Source organism: Piliocolobus tephrosceles, chromosome 11 (assembly GCF_002776525.5).
Source record: "Piliocolobus tephrosceles isolate RC106 chromosome 11, ASM277652v3, whole genome shotgun sequence".
Taxonomy (NCBI): Eukaryota; Metazoa; Chordata; class Mammalia; order Primates; family Cercopithecidae; genus Piliocolobus; species Piliocolobus tephrosceles.
Genome location: NC_045444.1, coordinates 86,671,634 through 86,696,337, shown reverse-complemented (window position 1 = coordinate 86,696,337; position 24,704 = coordinate 86,671,634). Strand labels below are relative to the sequence as shown.

The window sequence follows — 24,704 nt, the reverse complement described above, 5'->3', positions numbered from 1 at the left end:
ATGGCTAACTAGAATAAAGAGCGTAGAGAAGACCTTAAATGACAGGATGGAGCTGAAAACCATGGCATGAGAACTACGTGATGCATGCACAAGCTTCAGCAGCCGATTCAATCAACTGAAAGAAATGGTATCAGTGATTGAAGATCAAATGAATGAAATGAAGTGAGAAGAGAAGTTTAGAGAAAAAAGAGTAAAAAGAAACAAACAAAGCTTCCAAGAAATATGGGACTATGTGAAAAGACCAAATCTACATCTGATTGATGTACCTGAAAGTGACAGGGAGAATGGAACCAAGTTGGAAAACACTCTTCAAGATATTATCCAGGAGAACTTCCCCAACCTAGCAATGCAGGCCAACATTCAAATTCAGGAAATACAGAGAATGACACAAAGATACTCCTCGAGAAGAGCAACTACAAGACACATAATTGTCAGATTCACCAAAGTTGAAATGAAGGAAAAAATGTTAAGGGCAGCCAGAGAGAAAGGTTGGGTTATCCACAAAGGGAAGCACATCAGACTAACAGTGGATCTCTTGGCAGAAACTCTACAAGCCAGAAGAGAGTGGCGGCCAATATTCAACGTTCTTAAAGGAAAGAATTTTCAACTCAGAATTTCATATCCAGCCAAACTAAGCTTCATAAGTGAAGGAGAAATAAAATCCTTTACAGACAAGTGAATGCTGAGAGATTCTGTCACCACCAGGCCTGCCTTACAAGAACTCCTGAAGAGAGTGCTAAACATGGAAAGGAACAACTGGTACCAGTCACTGCAAAAACATGCCAATGTTGTAAAGACCAACGATGCTAGGAAGAAACTGCATCAACTAACGAGCAAAATAATCAGCTAACATCATAATGACAGGATCAAATTCACATGAAACAATATTAACCTTAAATGTAAATGGGCTAAATGCTCCAATTAAAAGACACAGACTGGAAAACTGGATAAAGAGTCAAGACCCATCAGTGTGCTGTATTCAGGAGACCCATCTCAAGTGCAGAGACACACATAGGCTCAAAATAAAGGGATGGAGGAAGATCTACCAAGCAAATGGAAAACAAAAAATAGCAGGGGCTGCATAAAACAGACTTTAAACCAACAAACATCAGAAGAGACAAAGAAGGCCATTACATAATAGTAAAGGGATCAGTTCAACAAGAAGAGCTAACTATCCTAAATATATATGCACCCAATACAGGAGCACCCAGATTCATAAAGCAAGTCCTTAGAGAGCTACAAAGAGACTTAGACTCCCATACAATAATAATGGGAGACTTTAACATCCCACTGTCAACAATAGACAGATCCACAAGACAGAAAGTTAACAAGGATATCCAAGAATTGAACTCAGCTCTGCACCAAGCAGACCTAATAGACATCTACAGAACTCTCCACCCCAAATCAACAGAATATACATTCTTCTCAGCACCACATCGCACTTATTCCAAAATTGACCACATAATTGGAAGTAAAGTACTCCTCAGCAAATGTAAAATAACCAAATTATAACAAACTGTCTCTCAGACCACAGTGCAATCAAACTAGAACTCAGGATTAAGAAACTCACTCAAAACCGTTCAACTACATGGAAACTGAATAACCTGCTCCTGAATGACTACTGGATAACATAACGAAATGAAGGCAGAAATAAAGATGTTCTTTGAAACCAATGAGAACAGAGATACAAAATACCAGAATCTCTGGGACACATTTAAAGCAGTGTGTAGAGGGAAATTTATAACACTAAATGCCCACAAGAGAAAGCAGGAAAGATCTAAAATTGACACCCTAACATCACAATTAAAAGAATTAGAGAAGCAAGGGCAAACACATACAAAAGCTAGCAGAAGGCAAGGAATAACTAAGATCAGAGCAGAATTGAAGGAGACAGAGACACAAAAAACCCTTCAAAAAATCCATGAATCCAGGAGCTGGTTTTTTTAAAAGATCAACAAAATTGATAGACTGCTAGCAAGACTAATGAAGAAAAGAGAAAAGAATCAAATAGATGCAATAAAAAATGATAAAGGGGATATCACCACTGATCCCACAGAAATACAAATTACCATCAGAGAATACTATAAACACCTCTACGCAAATCAACTAGAAAATCTAGAAGAAATGGACAAATTCCTAGACACATACATCCTCCCAAGATTAAACCAAGAAGAAGCTGAATCCCTGAATACACCAATAACAGGCTCTGAAATTGAGGAATAATAGCCTACCAACCCAAAACAGTCCAGGACCAGACGGATTCACAGCCGAATTCTACAAGAGGTACAAAGAGGAGCTGGTACCATTCCTTCTGAAACTATTCCAATCAATAGAAAAAGAGGGAATCCTCCCTAACTCATTTTATGAGGCCAGCATCAATCTGATACCAAAGCCTGGCAGAGACACAACAACAAAGAGAATTTTAGACCAATATCCCTGATGAACATTGATGCAAAAATCCTCAATAAAATACTGGCAAACCGAATTCAGCAGCACATCAAAAAGCTTATCCACCACGATCAAGTGGGCTTCATCCCTGGGATGCAAGGCTGGTTCAACATACGCAAATCAATAAACGTAATCCATCATATAAACAGAACCAAAGACAAAAACCACATGATTATCTCAACAGATGCAGAAAAGGCCTTTGACAAAATTCAACAGCCCTTCATGCTAAAAACTCTCAATAAATTAGGTATTGATGGGATGTATCTCAAAATAATAAGAGCTATTTATGACAAACCCATAGCCAATATCATACTGAATGGGCAAAAACTCAAAGCATTCCATTTGAAAACTGGCACAAGACAGGGATGCCCTCTCTCATCACTCCTATTCAACATAGTGTTGGAAGTTCTGGCCAGGGCAATCAGGCAGGAGAAAGAAATAAAGGGTATTCTATTAGGAAAAGAGGAAGTCAAATTGTCCCTGTTTGCAGATGACATGATTATATATTTAGAAAACCCCATTGTCTCAGCCCAAAATCTCCTTAAGCTGATAAGGAACTTCAGCAAAGTCTCAGGATACAAAATCAATGTGCAAAAATCACAAGCATTCCTATACACCATTAACAAACAGAGAGCCAAATCATGAGTGAACTCCCATTCATAATTGCTTCAAAGACAATAAAATACATAGGAATCCAACTTACAAGGGATGGGAAGGACCTCTTCAAGGAGAACTACAAACCACTGCTCAACGAAATAAAAGAGGACACAAACAAATGGAAGAACATTTCATGCTCACGGATAGGAAGAAACAATATTGTGAAAATGACTATACTGCCCAAGGTAATTTATAAATTCAATGCCATCCCCATCAAGCTACCGATGACTTTCTTCACAGAACTGGAAAAAACTACTTTAAAGTTCATATGGAACCAAAAAAGAGCTCACATTGCCAAGACAATTCTAAGCCAAAAGAACAAAGCTGGAGGCATCACACTATCTGACTTCAAACTATACTACAAAGCTACAGTAACCAAAATAGCATGGTACTGGTACCAAAACAGAGATATAGACCAATGGAACAGAATAAAGCCCTCAGAAATAATACCACGCATCTACAACCATCTGATCTTTGACAAACCTGACAAAAACAAGAAATGGGGAAAGGATTCCCTATTTAATAAATGGTGCTAGGAAAACTGGCTAACCATATGTAGAAAGCTGAAACTGGATCCCTTCCTTACACCTTATACAAAAATTAATTCAAGATGGATTAAAGACTTACGTGTTAGATCTAAGACCATAAAAACCCTAAAAGAAAACCTAGGCAATACCAATCAGGACATAGGCATGGACAAGGACCTCATGTCTAAAACACCAAAAGCAATGGCAACAAAAGCCAAAATTGACAAATGGGATCTAATTAAACTAAAGAGCTTCTGCACAGCAAAAGAAACTACCATCAGAGTGAATAGGCAACCTACAGAATGGGAGAAAATTTTTGCAATCTACCCATCTGACAAAGGGCTAATATCCAGAATCTACAAAGAACTTAAATAAATTTACAAGAAAAAATCAAACAATCCCATCAAAAAGTGGGTGAAGGATATGAACAGACACTTCTCAAAAGAAGACATTTATGCAGCCAACAGACACATGAAAAAATGTTCATCATTACTGGCCATCAAAGAAATGCAAATCAAAACCACAATGAGATACCGTCTCACACCAGTTAGAATGGCAACCATTAAAAAAGTCAGGAAACAACAGGTGCTGGAGAGGATGTGGAGAAATAGGAACACTTTTACACTGCTGGTGGGACTGTAAACTAGTTCAACCATTGTGGAAGACAGTGTGGCGATTCCCCAAGGATCTAGAACTTGAAATACCATTTGACCCAGCCATCCCATTACTGGGTATATACCCAAAGGATTATAAATCATCCTGCTATAAAGACACATGCACGTGTATGTTTATTGTGCACTATTCACAAGAGTAAAGACTTGGAACCAACCCAAATGTCCACAATGATAGACTGGATTAAGAAAAAGTGGCACATGCTGGGCGTGGTGGCTCATGCCTGTTATCCCAGCACTTTGGGAAGCCGAGGCGGGCAGATCACGAGGTCAAGAGATTGAGACCATCCTGGCCAACATGGTGAAACCCCGTCTCTACTAAAAATACAAAAAAAATTAGCTGGCCGTGGTGGCGGGCGCCTGTATTCCCAGCTATTTGGGAAGCTGAGGCAGGAGAATCGCTTGAACTAGGGAGATGGAGGTTGCAGTGAGCCAAGATCATGACACTGCACTCCAGCCCTGGTGACAGAGTGAGACTCCGTCTCAAAAAAAAGAAATAGGAACACTTTTACACTGTTGGTGGGATTGTAAACTAGTTCAGCCATTATGGAAAACAGTATGGCAATTCCTCAAGGATCTAGAACTAGATGTACCATATGACCCAGCCATCCCACTACTGGGTATATACCCAAAGGATTATAAATCATGCTGCTATAAAGACACATGCACACGTATGTTTATTGCGGCACTATTCACAATAGCAAAGACTTGGAATCAACCCAAATGTCCATCAGTGACAGACTGGATTAAGAAAATGTGGCACATATACACCATGGAATACTATGCAGCCATAAAAAAGGATGAGTTTGCGTCCTTTGTAGGGACATGGATGCAGCTGGAAACCATCATTCTTAGCAAACTATCACAAGAAGAGAAAACCAAACACTGCATGTTCTCACTCATAGGTGGGAACGGATCAATGAGCTCACTTGGACTCGGGAAGGGGAACATCACACACTGGGGCCTATCATGGGGAGGGGGGAGGGGGGAGGGATTGCACTGGGGAGTTATACCTGATATAAATGATGAATTGATGGGTGCTGACGAGTTGATGGGTGCAGCACACCAACATGGCACATGTATACATATGTAACAAACCTGCACGTTATGCACATGTACCCTAGAACTTAAAGTATTAAAAAAAAAAAAAAAAAAGACCAATATCCCTTATGTACATAGTACAAAATTTTAAAGAAAACATTAGCAAATCAAACCCAGCAATATATAGAAAGAATAATACATCATAACAAATTGGAATTTTTTTTCAGGAACGCAAAGTTTGCATTAGAAAATCCACTGAAGTCACTGTATTAATAAAACAAAGGAGAAAAATAATGATTCTCTCTACAAATGCAAAAAAATCATTTGATAAAATTCAATACAAATTTATTATAAAAACTCAGAAAACCAGAAAAAAGGGAACTTCCTCAGCTTGTAGGAAAGGTGCTAACTTTTCAATAGAAAGAGATAGATGCCTGAAGATGATGAAATGACACCTGATGGACCTATATAGCATTTTAAATATAACAGAATTTGAAGTGAGGGTATAGAAAAAGATATATCATGGAAATATTATATCAAACAAAATAGACTTTAAAGCAGGAACCATTGCTAGAAATCAGAAAAATAAATCAGTCCTAAATGTGAGTACATAATAATAGCTTTAAAATACATACAGCAAAAAATAAGAAAACTAAAAGGAGAAACAGATGAATCCATAATCATAATGGTAGACTTTAATAAACTTCTCTCAATAACTGATAGAATAAACAGACAACAGAAGCAGGAAGGATATGGAAGACTATAATTGACAAACTAGACATGGCTGCCATACATAAAATACAAGGTTCAACAATTGCAAAATACATGTTTTTCTCATGTGCACCCCAAATACTTACCAAATTAGATCAATCTTTGTCCTAAAGAAATTCCCAAGATACTTCAAAAATCTAAATTCATTTGAATTATGGTCCCTAATTATAGTGGAATTAAGCTAGACATCAACAACAAAAAGTAAAAATAAAAATACCCATCAGCTTAGAAATTAAACAATATACTTGTAAGTGATCCATAGGGTCAAATAAAAAATCAGAAAAAAAATCTTGAACTAAATAATGATATGGTATATCAAAAACTGTGAATCTAGGAGACTGATGATGCATGCCTGTAGTCCCAGCTACTCAGAAGACTAAAGCAGGAGGATCATTTGAACCCAGGAGATCAAGTCCAGCTTGGGCAACAGCACATGAGAACTCATCACAAAATAAACAAAAATTGCCGGGCGCAGTGGCTCAAGCCTGTAATCCCAGCACTCTGGGAGGCTGAGACGGGCGGATCACGAGGTCAGGCGATCGAGACCATCCTGGCTAACACAGTGAAACCCCGTATCTACTAAAAATACAAAAAACTAGCCCGGCGAGGTGGTGGGCGCCTGTAATCCCAGCTACTCTGGAGGCTGAGGCAGGAGAATGGCGTAAACCCGGGAGGCGGAGCTTGCAGTGAGCTGAGATCCGGCCACTGCACTCCAGCCCGGGCGACAGAGCGAGACTCCGTCTCAAAAAAAAAAAAAAAAAAAAATTGTGGAACACAGCTAAAGCAGTGATTATAGGAAAATAACCTGAAATGCTTATTTTTTTAAAAGAGAGGCTGAAAATTGATAATCTATCCCAAGAAGCAACTAATAAGAGTAATAATAATGAAAAGAAAAGCAAAACAGAAAGAAGGAAAGAAATAATAAGAAACAGAATCAATGAAATAGAAAACAAATATACTAAAACAACAACATAGCTCCAAATGGGACCTTCACAAAGATGAATAAAATTGACAGACCTCTAGAGCAAGACTAATTAAGAAAAACAGTGATGAAACACAAATAACCAGTACTGAGAAAGAAGAAGAAAACCTCACTACATACCCAAAACACATTAAGCACATAACTTGATAATATTATGGACAATTTTATGCCAGTAATTTTGGATGAAATGGTCAAATTCTTTAAAACAATTTAACCTAACATAAGAAGAAATAGGAAATCTGAATATTCTTATACCTATTAAAAAAATGAGATGTTAAGTCAGGCATGGTGGCTCATGCCTGTAATCCCAGCACACTGGGAGGCCGAGGCAGGTGGTTCAACACCAGCCTGGCCAACATGGCGAAACCCTGTCTCTACAAAATATACAAAATTTAGCTGGGCGTGGGGGTGGGCATCTGTAATCCCAGCTACTCGGGAGGCTGAGACAGGAGAACCACTTGAACTCGAAAGGCAGAGGCTGCAGTGAGCCAAGATCGCAGCATTGCACTCTAGCCTGGGTTGCAAGAGTGAAACTCCATCTCAAAAAAAAAGAGATGTTACCAAAACCTTTTCCACAAGAAAACTACAAGCAAGCCCAGATAACTTCTAAACATTAAAAAAAAAAAAAACATATCCTACACAAATACTACCATAAAACAGAAAAAGAGGTGCACTTAATTCATTTACAGTGACCAGCATACTATAAATACAAAAACCTGACAAAATCTATTACAAGAAACAAAAATTATAAATCATTTTCATCAACATACAATGATGTAAAATGATGCAAAAATCTTTTTTAAAAATTAGCAATTACAATTTTGTGGCATATCAAAAGGATACTTCATCAGGAGCAGTTCATTGTAGAAATGAAATTGTGGTTTAACATTAAAAAATCCTTATAAGTCATTATATGAATAAAAAATATTAAAAATCCATAACATTAATAGAAAAAAGAAAAAATTAGTATCTACTCAGTGACAGAAAAAGCATTTGATAAAATTCAGTAGCTATTCATGAAAAACTCTCAGCAAACTGAAAGTACAAGGAAATTTTCATAATCTGATTAAGAGAATCTACAAAAACACAACAGCAGGCATAATATTTAATAACAGGAATACAATATTTAATAATGGGAACACAATATGAATGCCTGTTCTTACTTCTTTTATTCAATATTTAACAAGTAGCTGGCCAGGCATGGTGGCTCATGCCTGTAATCCCAGCACTTTGGGAGGCCAAGGTGGGCAGATCACAAGGTCAAGAGATTGAGACCACCCTGGCCAACATGGTGAAACCCCGTCTCTACTAAAAATACAAAAATTAGCCAGGCATGATGGTGTGTGCCTGTAGTCCCAGGTACTCAGGAGGCTGAGGCAGGAGAATCGCTTGAACCCAGGAGGCGGAGGTTGCAGTGAGCCGAGATCACACCATTGCACTCAAGCTTGGTGACAGAGTGAGACTCTGTCTCAAAAAAGGAAAAAAAAAAAAAAAAAAAAAGTAGCCAATGCAACATAGGAAAAAATAAAAGCCAAAACCTGGAAATAAATAAATAAATATAAAAGAAAAGCCAATATACTAGGAGGTTGGGGAGAATAAAACTGCCCTTATTCACAAATAGTAAAATTATATTCACAAACTATTAGAATAGCAAGGTCACTGGAAACAATGTCAATATCCAAAAATTATATTGCTATATACTAACATTAAGAAGAATATTAAATTTAAAAAGCAGAGCTTCTCTGCCTATGGGGTAGCCATTTCTTATTCCTTTACTTTCCTAATAAACTTGCTTTTACTTTAAGGATTTGCCTTGAATTCTTTCTTGCGTGAGATCCAAGAACCCTCTCTTGGGGTCTGGATCAGGACGCTTTCCAATAACACCTTCCCGGCAAACCATGAAGGGACGATACTGAGGAGACCCCTGACCCAAAGGAAATAGACCGCAGCACCAACTGGCCAACTTTGGGTAAGTGGTGGGGTGCCCAGGTAAAGGATGGGATTGGGTTAGAGGCCCAACTTAGGGGAGTTAGAGTCTCTCCTAAGACAGAGTAGGTTAAAGGTCCCTCTTAATAAAAGGCAAGGATGCTTCACTTGCATAAGTTTGAGGCCCAACTTATGAGGGTTAGAGTCCCTTCTAAGATGTAGGGATTAGAGATTAGAGGCCCCCCATCAGTAAAGTCCCTCTTGGCTAAGAACGAATTTGGAATTATGGGATGTTAACCACTCTTCTCTTTGGATTAATTTGCCTTCCACTCTTTGCAGATGGCTGTGGGTGACAGGATTAGGCATGTACAGGTTCATGGGACATGGGAGCTTTTTCCTCCCCTAAAGGGGGAAACCTGAGAGCTGATGGGACTTCTGGAAAAGATCCTTCGCAACTGACAAGTGGCCACCTGAACTTTTGATTCAGTGTCATTGCAATGAGTGGGTCTTTCTCTGGCTTCCCTGAGCTCTTTGCCTTCCCCACTTTGCCACAGGCAATCTTTCTGTCTCTCTCTCTCTCCCCCTCTCTCTTGGCCAGGAGTTTTGGAGTTGATGTCACAGTCAGCTCTAAAAATTGTTTTGAGCAGTTAAAAGCCTTTGCAAGCTCAAAATTGGCTGCTGTAGGGTCTTTCTGGGAAGGGCAATGGAAACTGCCCAATGCTGTAGCTTACTGGCTAAGGCTTTGTGTTTTCACCATCACAGCCTGGGTCCAATTCCCAGCTTAGGGAATGAGTACTTTCTGGCTGATATCTGTGTGATCTTTATCATTTGTTGATTCTCTTCCCCTACATGTATGACTTCTGGCTTCCCTTCTTGAATCTTCCTTTCTCTGAGCTACCTTTGGAGATTCTAGATCTTGTAAAAACTGCTTACCACCTCTTTGAAAATACTTTGTACATTCGTGGTTAAGTCATAACTTTAGGCTTTTTGGTTTCACCTGGGAGGTTATCTTTGGTAAAATTCAAAAGCAAGAAATATTGGCTGCTTGGCCTGGCTAAAATCAGGTAGTAAGAGATTTAAAAGGACTTTATAAAAGAGCCCTATGACTAAAAGTCAGTAGATAATTAAAAGCAGATATTCGACTAAGGACGTGGCTCAAGCCTGTAATCCCAGCACTTTCGGAGGCCGAGGTGGGCAGATCACCTGAGGTCAGGAGTTCGAGACCAGCCTGGCCAACGTGGTGAAACCCCATCTCTACTAAAAGTACAAAAATTAGCCAGGCTTGGTGGTGGGTGCCTGTAATCCCAGCTACTCAGGAGGCTGAGGCAGGAGAATTGCTTGAATCCAGAAGGTGGAGGTTGCAGTGAGCCAAGATTGCACCACTGCACTCCAGCCTGGGCGACAAGAGTGAGACACCGTCTCAAAACAAACAAACAAACAAAAAAAGCGGATATTCAAGCTCTAATAGCTTGAGACTCCTTGGGGAAAACAGAGGCAGCGCCACAGACCCTGTTTTGGGAAAAACCTGTTTACCTCATGAAACCCCAGGAACTGAAAGTTGATAGATCTCTCTCAAAATCTAAGGCTGTATTCTGTTTTGCATTGTGTTATCTGATGTTTTTGACTTTTGGGGGTATCAGAAATTCTTTGCATTATGAGAGAACATTGGTGTGTAATAATTTGGTAGGAAATATGTTTCTGGGGATAGCTAATGGCAGTATGGCAGGGATACTCGGCTCTTTGCATGTTTGGATCAGAAAAGCATGCTCTTGACCACCTGGAAGGTATGGAGTGTCCTCACCTCCCACTACCACTGAGAAATAATACTCCCCTGGGGGATGGGCTAATCACAGAATGGGCTGATTGGTTTTGGGTTGCTTTGTAAAAAATGCATAGTAAAATCATTGTACTGTCTTGTTCTGTAGCATTTCTCATTTTTTGGGATCCAGGATCTGGTATAAAAATGGGACCCTTAATTTGGAGGGATTTATTTTGCCTTCCAGCTAGCTATACCTGCTTATTAGGCCCTAGATACTGTATGCTTGAAATGGAAACTTAAAAACTAGCAAACGAAAAATCTTACAACTACTGGATCTTCTTTTATCTGTCTGTGTATTTATGTGTGTGGTGTGTGTGATATGAAAGGGCTTTAACTGGCTTAAAAATAATAAGCGCTTAAATAAAACATTTTGTCAGAAAAGTAAAAAGTGTAATGCCTTTTGGTTCATGTGACATAACTAATCTTTGGGAAAATATTATAAAAAGTCATGGGAATGTGAATTTTGTTTGCCTCATTTAGAGGGTTAAAGGATTGTTTTGAATTAGATAGGATAAAGCTGAAGGTTCGAGCAAGTTGTGGAGGTTTGTGAAAAATTAATCTTGTAAAAAAGTTCTGTGTGAGAACATATTAGCTAAAGTTAAAGGCGTATTATTCAGTCTTTCCATAAATTGAACATTAGAATAAAAGCATAACAGGTTTTTCTTAGAGCACTGATCTGCTCTTTAAAAAAAAAAATTTTTAAAGGGTTGTAAAAGGTTTGAGAGTCTTACCTTATGGTCAAACTGAAGATTGAATACATTTGTGTATAAGGTTTTATTAAGAATTGAGTTTGACATAAATAATGCACTAATGCAGTGGTGAAATTTGGCTTATTTGGTATGAAAATCTTACAGGAAACACTGTCGAATATGAAACAGTGTTTGCCTTTTTTTGTGCTTATATAAATGTTACTGGTATGTGTTCCAAAATTATAGAAAATTCCTATAACTTTGATATGGTTTAGTGTATGTTATTAATCATTATAACTATTATGTAAAATTGTTGTATGTCATAGAAGAAACCAAAATTACCTTGTCAATTGTGGCTTTAATAATGGCTGTCTAACTAAGACTTTTTGTCACCTACAGATAATTGTCTTGTTTTCATCCTCTTCAAAAGATAGTTTATAATCAGCTATAGGACTTTGACAGGTGCTCCTGAATGCAAGTTTCTAGTAACTTTGGAGATTGTGACATTAGAACAGAGGAAAAAACTTTCAGTACTCATGGAGAGTGGAAATGTTCATGAATATTAAATAGGACAGTATTTAACTGCATGAACTAAACTAATGCAAGTCTGAAGTAATCTTTTTTGACTTTTTGCTTGAAACATTGATGATCCTTTCTTTTGTTTTTTAGTGTAAACAAAATTTTTCTTTTGAGCTATTTATAGCTTTTAAAAATTGAGTAAATTATACTCCTGTTAACAAAATTTGGAGCATGTTTGTTTCTCTCTACCTGATTTCTTCAGAATTTGAAAACTAGTTGTGAATATTCTTAATTTATGGCAATATAGTTGTTTGTATAAGTACAATAAGAATCTGTTTTCTTGTGCAACAGGACACAGTTGGAAAAACTGGTTATTTTACCAAGGCATTGACTGGAATGGTGTGCTTTCCTTTAAGGAATCAAATTTGACTTAGAGAGCCAATAAAGGCCCATTGGGAAAACTGGCCTCATACCTTGTCTACACAATCCCTGCACAGGTTTCTTGACCTGTAAGTAAATAATGTCATTTTCTGACAGGCCCAGGAGCCCCAAGTTATCTTGGGACCTCAGGAAGAGAGGAATTTACTCAAGTTCTAGGTATTGGAGGGTACAAACCCATGGCTGGGCTCAGCTTTAAAAAAGTCTCATCTGAGATTCTTTATGGAACAGCATTCCATCAAAGCCAATTTAAAAAGAACTTATGTTCTTTTTAGACTCTGCTTATTCCTGTGAGCCCATCAGTGTTCTCTGGCTGCTGCTCAAAAGAAACAAGAGGGACAGGTAATGTAGAAATCTCTATCAGTATTCTAATTCTGGACATGTTTTGGAATCAGTTAGTGACTCCCTATTAGCTTGGTTCCAACAATTGCCCAGTTCATGGAAAGTCTTCTTATTTAGTTTACTTGGGATAATTTTACTTATTTTGCTTTACTGTTGTAGAATACATTGCTGTTGTACTCCTTATGTAGGAATGCAGGATGGGCTCCCTTAATGTTTTCTGAAATGGAACACTTATTAATCTTCCAGGTATCACCTTTTGTCAGAACTCAAGAGTTATGAATGGCCCTCACCATACTGTTGCCTTCTGACTGAGCTCCTCTCTACCCGAATACAAGAGACCCTAACAGTTAGGCAGGAATATCATCACCCCTATTCAGCCTGAAGAAGTTACACAAGATGAATTTTCATCCCTCTACAACCCTTAGGATTAAGGATTCCCTTGTAAAAGGAGGGGAGGGGGCAGATATATCAGAGGTATAAAATAAGGCTGAGACCTACTGGGCTGCACTCCCAGGAGGTTAAGGCATTCTTAGTCAATGGATGAGACAGGAGATCAGCAAAAGGTACAGGTCACAAAGACCTTGCTGATAAAACAGCATGCAGTAAAGAAGCCGGCCAAAACCCACCAAAACCAAGATGGTGATAAAAGTGACCTCTGGTCATCCTCACTGCTCATTATATGCTAATTATAATTTATTAGCATGCTAAAAGACACTCCCACCAGCACCATGACAATTTACAAATGCCATGGTAATGTCAGGAAGTTACCTTATATGGTCTAAAAGGGGAGAAAACCTCAGTTCCAGGAATTGCCCACTTCTTTCCTAGAAAACTTATGAATAATCCACCCCTTGTTTAGCATATGATCAAGGAATAACTACAAGTAACCTTGGTTGAACAGCCCATGCCACTGCTCTGCTTATGGAGTAGCCTTTCTTTACTCCTTAACTTCACTAGTAAACTTGCTTGCACTTAAAAAACAAACAAACAAAACCCAGTAACATTCAGAATATCATTTAAGAATATAAAATAAAGCTGAGCACTGTGACACACAACTGTAATATGCCATTGTATATATATATCTTCCATACTTTATCCACACATCTGTTGATGGGTGCTTAGGTTGATTCCACATGTTGGCTATTGTGAATAGTGCTGCAATAAACATGGGAGTGCAGATAGCTCTTTGATATACTGATTTCCTTTTTTTTTTTTTGGATATATACTCAACAATGGAATTGCTAGATCATATGGAAGTTATATTTTTAGTTTTTTGAAGAACCTCCATGCTATTCTGCATAGTGGCTATATTAATTTACATTCCTACCAGTATATGAGGATTCCCCTTTTTGCAAGCAGTTTTTTTTTTTTTTTTTTTTTTTTTCTTTTTTGCTACTTAGTTGTTTAAGCTCCCAATATATGCCGGTTATTAATCCTTTCTCAGAGAGACAGTTTGCAAATATTTTCTCACATTATATGGGCTGTCTCTTCACTTTGTTGATTGTTTCCTTTGCTGTGCAGAAGCTTTTTAGCTTGATGTAATAATCTTAATTGTCTATTTTTGCTTTGGTTGCCTGTGCTTTTGAGGTCTTACACAAGACATTTTTGCCCAGATCAAGTCCTGAAGTGTTTCCCCAATGTTTTCTTCTAATAGTTTCATAGTTTTGGGTCTTAGATTCAAATCTTTTATCCATTTTGATTTGATTTTTGTGTATGGTGAGAGAGAGGAGTCTAGTTTCATTCTTCTACATATAGTTATCCAGTTTTCCCGGCACCATTTATTGAAGACACTATTCCTTTTTAAGTTTCTGCTTTGTAGAAGATGAGTTGGTTTTAAATGAATGCATTTATATCTGGGTTCTCTGTTCCATTGGTATCTATGTCCATTTTTATGCCAGTACCATGCTCTTTTGGTTACTACAGCTTTGTAATAAATTTTGAAGTCATGTAATGTGATGCCTCCAGCTTTGTTCATTTTGCTCACGATTGCTTTGGTTACTCAGGGTCTTTTGTGGGTCCATATAAATTTTAGGATTTTCCCCCCTTATTTCTGTGAAGAATGTCATTGGTATTTTGATATGAATTGCATTGAATCTGTAAATTGCTTTGGGTAGTATTTTAACAGTATTAATTCTTCCAATCCATAAGCATGGAATATCTTCCCTTTCTTGGTGTCCTATTTCTTTCATCAGGGTTTTGTCATTTTCCTTCTATAGAACTTTCACTTCTTTTGGTTAGATTGATTCCTAGGTATTTCATATTTTTTGTAGCTATGATAAATGGGATTGCTTTCTTGACTTCTTTTTCTGATTGTTCACATATAAATGCTACTAATTATGTTGATTTTGCATCCTGCAACTTCACTGAATTCCCTTATGTGTCCTAACAGCTTTTCAGTGGAGTCTTTATAAGATCAGGCCATCTGCAAACAAGGCTAATTTGACTCCTTCCTTTCCAACGTGGATGCCCTTTATTTTCTTTTCTTGCTTAGTTGCTCTGGCCAGTACTTCAGGCATTCCATTGAATAGCAGTGAAAGTGGGCATTCTTGTCTTGTTCCAGTCTTCAAAGTACAATGCTAGATGTGGGTTCATCATAGATGGTCTTTACTATTTTTAGGAATATTCTTTTTACACCCATTTTGGTGTATCAAAAAGGGATGTTGAATTTTACCAAAAGCTGTTTGGCATCTATTGAAATAATCATACAGTTTTTGTTCTTGTTTCTGTTAATGTGATGAATCACACTGATTGATTCATGTACATGCTGAGCCATCCTTACAACCCTAGCATGAATCTCACTTGACCATGGTGAATGTTCTTTTTAATGTGTTGTTGAATTTGACTTGCTAATACTTTGTTGAGGATTTTTGCATCTATGTTCATCAGTGATATTGGTCTGTAGTTTTCTCTTTTCATTGTGTCCTTGTCTGGTTTTGGTATTAGGGTAATGCTGGCCTTGTAGAGTGAGTTTGGAAGTATTCCCTCCTTTTCAAAGCATTTTAGTGGAATTCATCATCACTGTTCTTTAAATTTTTGGTAGAATTCAGCAGTGAATCCATCAAGTCCTGCGCTTTTCTTTTTTTGAGACAGGGTGTTGCTCTGTCACCAGAGCTGGAGTGCAGTGGTGTGAACACGGCTCACTGCAGCCTCAACTTCCCAGGCTCAAGCAGTCCTCCCACCTTAGCCTCCTGAGTAGCTGGGACCATAGGACTAGCCGCCACACTCAGCTAATTTTTTATTTTTTAGGGACTGGATCTTGTTATATTGCCCAGGCTGGTCTCAAACTCCTGGCCTCAAGCAATCCTCATGCCTTGGCCTCCCAAAGGGCTGGGATTATAGGTGTGAGCCACTGTGCCCCAGCCTGGGCTTTTCTTCAATGGGAGAGTTTTTCTTATAGCTTCAATCTCATTACTTGTTATTGGTTTGTTGAGGTTTTCTATTTCTTTATGGTTTAATCTTGGTAGGTTATATGTGTCCAAAAATGTATTCATTTCTTCCACATTTTGTGATTTGTTGGTGTATAATTATTCATAATCATCTCTAATAATTATATTTCTGAGGTCTGAGTTATATCTCATCTCTTGTTTGATTTTATTTATTATAGTCCTCTCTCTCAGTCTAGCTAAAGGTTTGTCAATGTTGTTTATCTTTTCAAAAAACCAACTTTTCATTTTGTTTATCTTCTATACTTTTTTAGTCTCAATTTTATTTATTTCTGCTCTGATCTTTACTATTTCTTCTGCTACCTTGGGATTTGCCTTGTTCTTGCTTTTCTAATTCCTTGACATGTATTTTTAGGTTGTTTATTGGAAATGTTTCTCCTTTTTTGACATAGGCATTTATTGCTATGAACTTCCCTTTCAGTATTGCTTTTGCCATACCCCATACACTTTGCTATGTTGTATTTCCCTTTTCATTTAGGAAATCTTTTAATTTCCTTCTTACTTTCTTCTTTGGCCCACTGGTTGCTTAGGAACATGTTGTTTATTTTCCATTTGTGTGTGTATTTTCCAAAGTTCCTCTCATTATGGATTTCCAGTTTTCTTCCATTGTGGTCAGAGAAGATACTGGATATGATTTATATTTTTTTGAACTTGTACAGACCTGTTTGTGCCTAAGATATGGTCTATTCTGAAAAATATTCCATGTGTTGATGAAAAGAATGTGTATTCTGCAGCAGTTGGGTGAAATGTTCTGTAGATGTCAGTTAGAACTACTGTATCTAGTGTGCAGTTTATACTGTTTCTTTGTTGATTTTCTGTCTGGATGATCTGTCCACTACTGACAGTAGGATGTTAAAGCCCCCTACTATAACTGTATTGCAGTTTCTCTCTCCCTTTACATCCATTAATGTTGGCTTTATATGGAGCTTCAGAGTTGAGTGCATAGATATTTATAATTATTATATCCTCTGGTTGAATTGACCCTTTAATCATATAGTGACCCTCCTTCACTGCCAGTTTTTACAGTCTTTGTAGTCTATCTTATCTGCTATGAGTACAGCTACTCTTGCTCTTTATTGTTTTCTAGTTGCACGGAATATCTTTTTCCAGCCCTTCTCCACTTTCAGTCTGTATGTGTCTTTATAGGTGAAGTGGGTTTCTTGTAGGCAGCACATAGGTAGGTCTCATTTATTTATCCATTCAGCTACTCTATGGCTTTTAATTGAAGAACTGAGACAATTTACATAAAAACACACAAAATAATTCTATAATTTAACTCCATCCTCCAACATTTTGTCTTTTAGTTGTATCAATTTACATATCTTATCTATTAACAGGTTGGTATAGTTTTGATACATTTATCTTTAGGGCTTCATACTAGAGTTTGAGTGGATTGCACACCATAAATACAGTTAACAAAGTATTCTGGGTTTGTCTGTGTACTTAATTTTACCAGTGGGTTTTATACTTTAAAAATTTTCCTTTTGCATGGTAGTGTTTTTTTCTTTCAGATTGAAGAACTCCCTTCCGCATTTCTTGCAAGATGGGTCTTGGTGGTGGTCAGTTTCCTTGGCTTTTGTTTATGCGTGAAAGACTTTAGCTCTCCTTTAAATTTGCATGACAATTTTTGAGTGCTTTGAAAATGTTGTTCTACTCCCTCCTGGCCAGCATGGTTTCTGTGGAGAAGTCTGTTGCTCCATGAATTGGAGCTCCTTTATCTGTTATTTGCTTCTTATCTCTCATTGCTTTTAGGATCTTCTCTTTGTCTTTGACCTTTGAGAGTTTGATTATTATATGCCTTGGAGTAGTCTTATTTGCATTGAATCTGTTTGGTGTTCTCAGGCCTTCCTTTACCTGGATATGTATATCTTTCTCATGTCTTGAAAAATTTTCTGTTATTATTTCTTTGAATAAGCTTCCTATGCCTTGCTCATGCTCGGCTCTCTCTTAAACACTAATAATTCTTAGATTTGGTCTTTTGGGGTAATTTTTTGTATCTTGCAGACACTCTTCATTCCTTTTCCTTCTATTTATTTTTCTTCTCTGACTGTGTATTTTCAAATAGCCAGCTCACTGATCCTTTCCTCTGTTTGGTTCATTCTGCTATTAAGAACCTCTAAAGAGTTTTATAGTTCAGCAAATGTATTTCTCAGTTCCAGGATTTCTGTTTGACTTTTTTTTATTATTTTAATCTCTTTGTTAATTTTCTCTGATAAATTTCTGAGCTGCTTTTCTGTGTTATCTTGGAGATCACTGAGTTTCCTTAAAACTACTATTTAGAATTCTTGGTCCAAGAACTCACAAATTGCCACTTCATTAGAATCACTAAATTTCTGCCTTTTGTCCTTTTGGGAAGGTCATGGTTCCTTGTTTGCTGTAGTTTCTTGTGCATATATGTCTATGTCTTTGCCTTGAAGGATTAGTTATTTATTCCAGTTTGCTTTGTCCAGCTTGTTTTGGATTTTATTGAATATATCTGCTTAGCAAATCTTTACTGCTAGTTTGCTGCCTCCTTTTTGGCTCTAGGTGGTGCCTTCAACCTAGGTTCACATTGGAGCTAGTAAATGGTTTGACCACTGCCTGTCCCAAAATGGGGGAGGTCCCAAAGGGTTTAGGACAGCAGTGTGGGAAGGCTAGCTAGGAGTTCACACCCAGGGGACCTGGGGAATGTACCTCCTACAACCACTCTCATTTGGCGCTTCCTTTGGCTGAGTTACAGAGCAGAGTTTCTGGGCTGGGGATTGTAGTCCAGCCTTGCTTGTTTGTCTCTGCCTGTCCTCAGGATATTTCTCCCTTCAGGCAGTCACAATACTACCCGTCAGTTAAGGGAAGGACAGTTCTCCTGACAGGGAACTGAAGAAGGTGGGGAAGCTGGCTGACCATTTCAATTTTGCTTTTTCCAGTACAGAAACTGTGAGTTGAGGGGAGATTTTCCGCACAGTTGGGGCCTGGCAGAATGGGAGGGAGGGGCATCGCACATGTGTAAGTGCAGTTCTCCTACCATCTGCTCAAGAGTTTTTCCACCTCTCTTTGGCCTCAGGAAGTATCTCATCTAGCTTGAGCTCTGGACTGTTGCTGGTGGAAGATCTTGGCACTGTATTTGTTTGTTTGTTTTTGTTGGGGCAAGAGAAGCCAGCTTATTTTACGCTGCCATTTTAGGACCAGAACCAATAAAGATTTTCTTTAAAGGACACAAAAGTTAGTAACCGAAAAGGGGGGTGAGGGAGAAGATACACACCTCCCCGCCGCAAACAAAGTTGGATTTCATAAAGAGCTACTTTTCATCTAAAGACATCATTAAGAGAGCAAAGGGGCAAGCCACAGAATAGAAGATACACAAAGAATATGCCAGGCATAGTGGCTGACACCTATAATCCTAGCACTTTGGGAGGTTGAGGTGGGCAGATCACTTGAGCTCAGGAGTTCAAGGCTAGCCTGGGCAACATGGCAAAACCCTGTCTCTACAAAAAGTACAAAAGTTAGCCAGGCATGGTGGCATGCACGTGTAGTCCCAGCTACTTGGGGGACTGAGGAGAGAGGATCGCTTGAGCCTGAGAGGTCAAGGCTGTAGTGAGGTGAGATTGCACCACTGTACTCCAGGCTGGGTGACAAAGTGAGACCCTGTCTTACATACAAAAAAAAGTATACAAAGAACGCCTTAAAAAATATGACAGATAACCCAACAGAAAGTAAACATATGAAGATACTTAACTTCTTAGTTATCAGGAAAATTAAAAATAAAACCTCAACATGATACCACTACACACCCCTCAAAATGACTAAAATGAAAAAGACAGACAATAACAAGAATTGTTGAGGATACAGAACAACAGGAATCCTCACATATTGTTAGTAATAATGTATATTGGTATAACTCCTTTATAAAACTACTTAGCAGTTTCTCCTGAAGCCAAAGAGATATAAATATATATCCCAAGTAATTCTACTCCACACTATATACCTAACAGAATATGTGCATACCTTCATCAAAAGGCATATATGTGGCAGCCCTATTTGTAATAGATAAAAACTAGAAAACCAGGTCAGGTGTGGTGGCTCATGCTTGTAATCCCAGCACTTTCAGAGGCCGAGGTGGGAGGATTACTGGAAGTCAGGAGTGAGACCAGCCTGGCCAACATGGTAAAATCCTGTCCCTACTAAAAATACAAAAATTAGCCAAGCAGAGTGGTGAGTGCCCATAATCCCAACTACTTGGGAGGCTAAGGCAGGAGGATCACTTGAACCCAGGAGGTGGAGGTTGCAGTGAGCCGAGATTGTGCCACTGCACTCCAGCTTGGGTGACAGAGCAAGACTCTGTCTCAAAGAAACAAACTGGAAAACCAACAAAATGTTCACCATAAGAAAAATGGATACATTGTAGTATAATCATATAATGGAATACTATACAGCAATGAGAACAAATAATTCACAACTACATACAGCAATATGGATGAATCTCACAAACAATGCTGGGCAAAATAAGACAGAGACAAACATACATACTGTATAATTTCATTATATGAAGTTCAAAACCGTGCAAAATTAATCAATTTATAATTAGAAGTCAGCATAATATTTATCCTTGGGTAGGTGTTGGGTAGTGGGTAATGACTAGAAAGGGACACAAGGAAGTATCTGAGATGTTGGTAATATTCTGTTTCTTGTTCTGGGTATTTGTTACACAACAGTGTTCACTTGGTGAAAATCCACCATGTCTGAATGTGTATAATATAATTCCAACAAAAGTTCACTTAAAAACACACAATACAATTTTTTGGAGGATAAGTTGACACTTGATTTGCATATCTATATGAAACAATATGTGCATAATGACAACATACTTTTGAAAAACTACTAAGGATCTAATAAACAACAAAATTTACTATTTTAAAATTATAACAATTAAAATGTACTGGTATAAAATGGTAGTAACACACATAATAGGCAAGTCAGTGGAACTAACTATAATGAATAGAAAGTGATACAGTAAATATGAGAGTTTTTACTATGGCATAGATAGCATTTCAATAAATAAGTACATTTACTTGTACACTTAAGTAAAAGCATTAAATCTATAAGTTATATATAATAGAAAGAACATTTCTAAAAGAGATAAGAGGATTTTGGTCAATGCTATCAATTCATTCAATCATTTTGCCTTTCTGAGCGTCACTGACTGACTTGTAAAATGATAGATTTGAAATAGGGTGCTTTCTATAACTTAATAATCAAATTAATCAAAAATAAGAATTGTGGACAGGAGGAGAAGAGCAAAGACAAAAGTTAATTTTTTTTTGTTTGTTTTGTTTTTGAGAATGAGTCTTGCTCTGTCACCCAGGCTGGAGTGCAGTGGCGCAATCTCGGCTCACTGCAAGCTCTGCCTCCTGAGTTCACGCCATTCTCCAGCCTCAGCCTCCTGAGTAGCTGGGATTACAGGCACCCGCCACCACACCTGGCTAATTTTTTGTAGTTTTAGTAGAGATGGGGTTCCACTGTGTTAGCCAGGATGGTCTTGATCTCCTGACCTCGTGATCCTCCCAACTCAGCCTCCCAAAGTGCTGGGATTACAGACATGAGCCATCATGCCCGGCCAGCTGACAAAAGTTAATTTTAAAGCTTAGGACAGTACACAAGATAATAAAGGTAGAAACAGTCATCAGATTTACCCAGGAAAGATCAATACGAGGCCAGGTGTGAACTAGATGAAAAGAAAAAAAAGAACTGTAAAGTGGCAAGGCATTACAAATAAACCTGGTTTGGGGATTGAGTGTAAGTTTCCTCAAATTCCTAGAGAAACAACCTATAGCAAGACACTACAAACTACCTCATTTCTACCTTAGTAGATAACTACAGGTTGATGATCCTGAACATTGTACAATACAAACACTAATTGTGTTATATAAAATCTATATACTCTGGGCCGGGCGCGGTGGCTCAAGCCTGTAATCCCAGCACTTTGGGAGGCCGAGACGGGCAGATCACGAGGTCAGGAGATCGAGACCATCCTGGCTAACACGGTGAAACTCCGTCTCTACTAAAAATACAAAAACTAGCTGGGCGAGGTGGCGGGCGCCTATAGTCCCAGCTACTCGGGAGGCTGAGGCAGGAGAATGGCGTAAACCTGGGAGGCAGAGCTTTCAGCGAGCTGAGATCCGGCCACTGCACTCCAGTCCGGGCGACAGAGCAAGACTCCGCCTCAAAAAAATAAAATAAAATAAAACAAAATAAAATAAAATAAAATAAGATAAGATAAGATAAAATAAAATAAAATCTATATACTCTGAACTAGTGTAATTCAAGCCCATATTTACCTTGCAAATGGAAGACGCATCAACTTGCACTGTTTACTAATTCGTTTCTTCTTGCTAGCTGACAGTAGAAAGGAACTCTGATGGAACTATTTTTGAAAAGAATAAAGAAAACAGAAAGTTTCTAACCTTATTAAATCATGTTAGTTATCACAGTACCAAATTATACAATGACATTAATAGTAAAAGAACATTTCTTGCATTTGCTTTTAATAGTTTAATGAGAATAACGTGATAAGGTTAAAACACAGTTCATCCTTAATTATGCCAACGAAAGATAATCACTGCCAATATTTTGGTAAATAACCTCAACATTCCTCCATGTGTAGGAATAAATACATGACTATACCTACACAAATACAATATCTTTACATACATGCAATATGTTCATGTCTATGTATGTGTTATGTAATATTTTATTGAATTTTATAATACATCTTTTAATGGCCTTTTAAAATTCAAAATCTGGGTGATTTTAATATATCTTTTATATATTTGCTTATCCTCATTTCTAAATTTTCAGATACAAACATGTTTTTAATTATTAATAAAGACCAGAAAATTAGGCAACACACAACCATGTTTCTTATTACAGAGCTAAGCTGTAATAGAAACAAGGGAATGGCGCCAAATTATCAAGCTGATTTTAAAATTCATATGAAAATGCAAAAGACCTAGAATAGCTAAAACAACAACAACAACAAAAACTTTGAAAAAGAAAAAAGTTAGGAGGGTTACAGTAATTGAGACAGTATAGTGTTATCATAATCATAGACAAATAGATCAATGACATAGAACAGAGAGTCCAGAAATGGATTCACATATATTTGGCCAACTAATTTTTGACAAAAACGCAAAGATCAAATGGGGAACCTAAACTTCCACACTCACCAGGCTATAATAAGACAACTCTTTTCCAAATCTGGGGTACCATCAAAAAAGGCTTGGGACAGCCCAGTGTTAAGAGTACATCCCCGCCCAGCAATTTTAGTGGAGGACATATTTGGATCTCCATCCTGTTTCATATTCTTTTTATGAGATGGTCAGTTGGGTGCAGCCATTAAAAGAAGGCAGAGACTCAGGAAAAAAATAAAGTTTATTATACTCACAGGTCCTAGAGACAAGAGGTACAGCAGGCCATGCAGAGCCACACAGAAAAGACACTAGGATGGTCAAGAGGCAGAAGATGGGAATGAGGGGAAGGTTTAGGCCAGAGCCTATTACCGGAGTTTCCACAGGAAAGGCAAGGCAGGGCAGGGTGAATAGTCTAGAATTGGCTAGTTTGAATAATTCTGGTAGGCTCTAAGACATAGGAGAGGTAGGTCCCTGGTTGCCTAGTACCTGACCCAGGGACAATCGAAGCAGAGGACCATTGCCTCCTGAGATATAAGGGCCAGACAGGGGAGGTATGGCTCTGGATTAGTTAGCTTGCATATCAAAAGTGCTATGGTTTGAATGTCTCCTCCAAAACTCATGTTGAAACTGAATTACCATTGTGATGGTATTAAGAGGCAGGACCTTTAAGAGGTAATTATGTCATGAGGGCTCTGCCCTCACGAATGGATTAATGCTGTTATTGCAGGAGTGGGTTAGTTACAGGAGTCTGGTCTCCTTTTCTGTCTTGCATGCTTTCTCGCCCTTGCACCTTCTATCATGGGATGACACATACCAGATGTTAGCATCATGCTCTTGAACTTCCTAGCCTCCAGAACTGTGAACCAAATGAATCTCTGTTCTTTATAAATTACCCAGTCTTTTTAGAGAATGAAATCTCAAATGAAAAAAAGAAAAGAAAATGATAAATTACCCTGTATGTGGTATTCTGTTATAGCAGCAGAAAACAGACTAAAACAAAAGACAAGCTCCTGGCTGGTCCCTTGCTATCTCTAAAAATTGGCTAGCCCTGAGAAGGGCAATGTCTCCAGCCAATAATATTTTAAAAGATGTAAAAACATCATAATATACAGAAAATAAAATGTATATATGCTATACATTCCCATTCAGTGATAGGAAGGAGTTCCCCTCCCTCTCCTCTATGGTGGGGATAGAAGTGGTTTAATAAAGAACTAGGATTTTCATCACTCTTCACGAGTAACAACCTCCCCCCTTCATTATCCTCCTCA

General features: G+C 38.1%; 1 protein-coding gene across 3 annotated transcripts in view; it reads right to left on the bottom strand.

The window, feature by feature from the left end:
• SGO2 (shugoshin 2) overlaps positions 1-24,704 on the bottom strand; it is a 53,716-nt gene that overhangs the window by 17,965 nt on the left and 11,047 nt on the right. For all 3 annotated transcript variants that reach the window (XM_023218397.2, XM_023218406.2, XM_026454502.1), the window contains exon 5: positions 22,585-22,670. In XM_023218397.2, the coding sequence (XP_023074165.1) occupies positions 22,585-22,670 (86 nt within the window). The remainder of the gene's footprint in view (positions 1-22,584; positions 22,671-24,704) is intronic.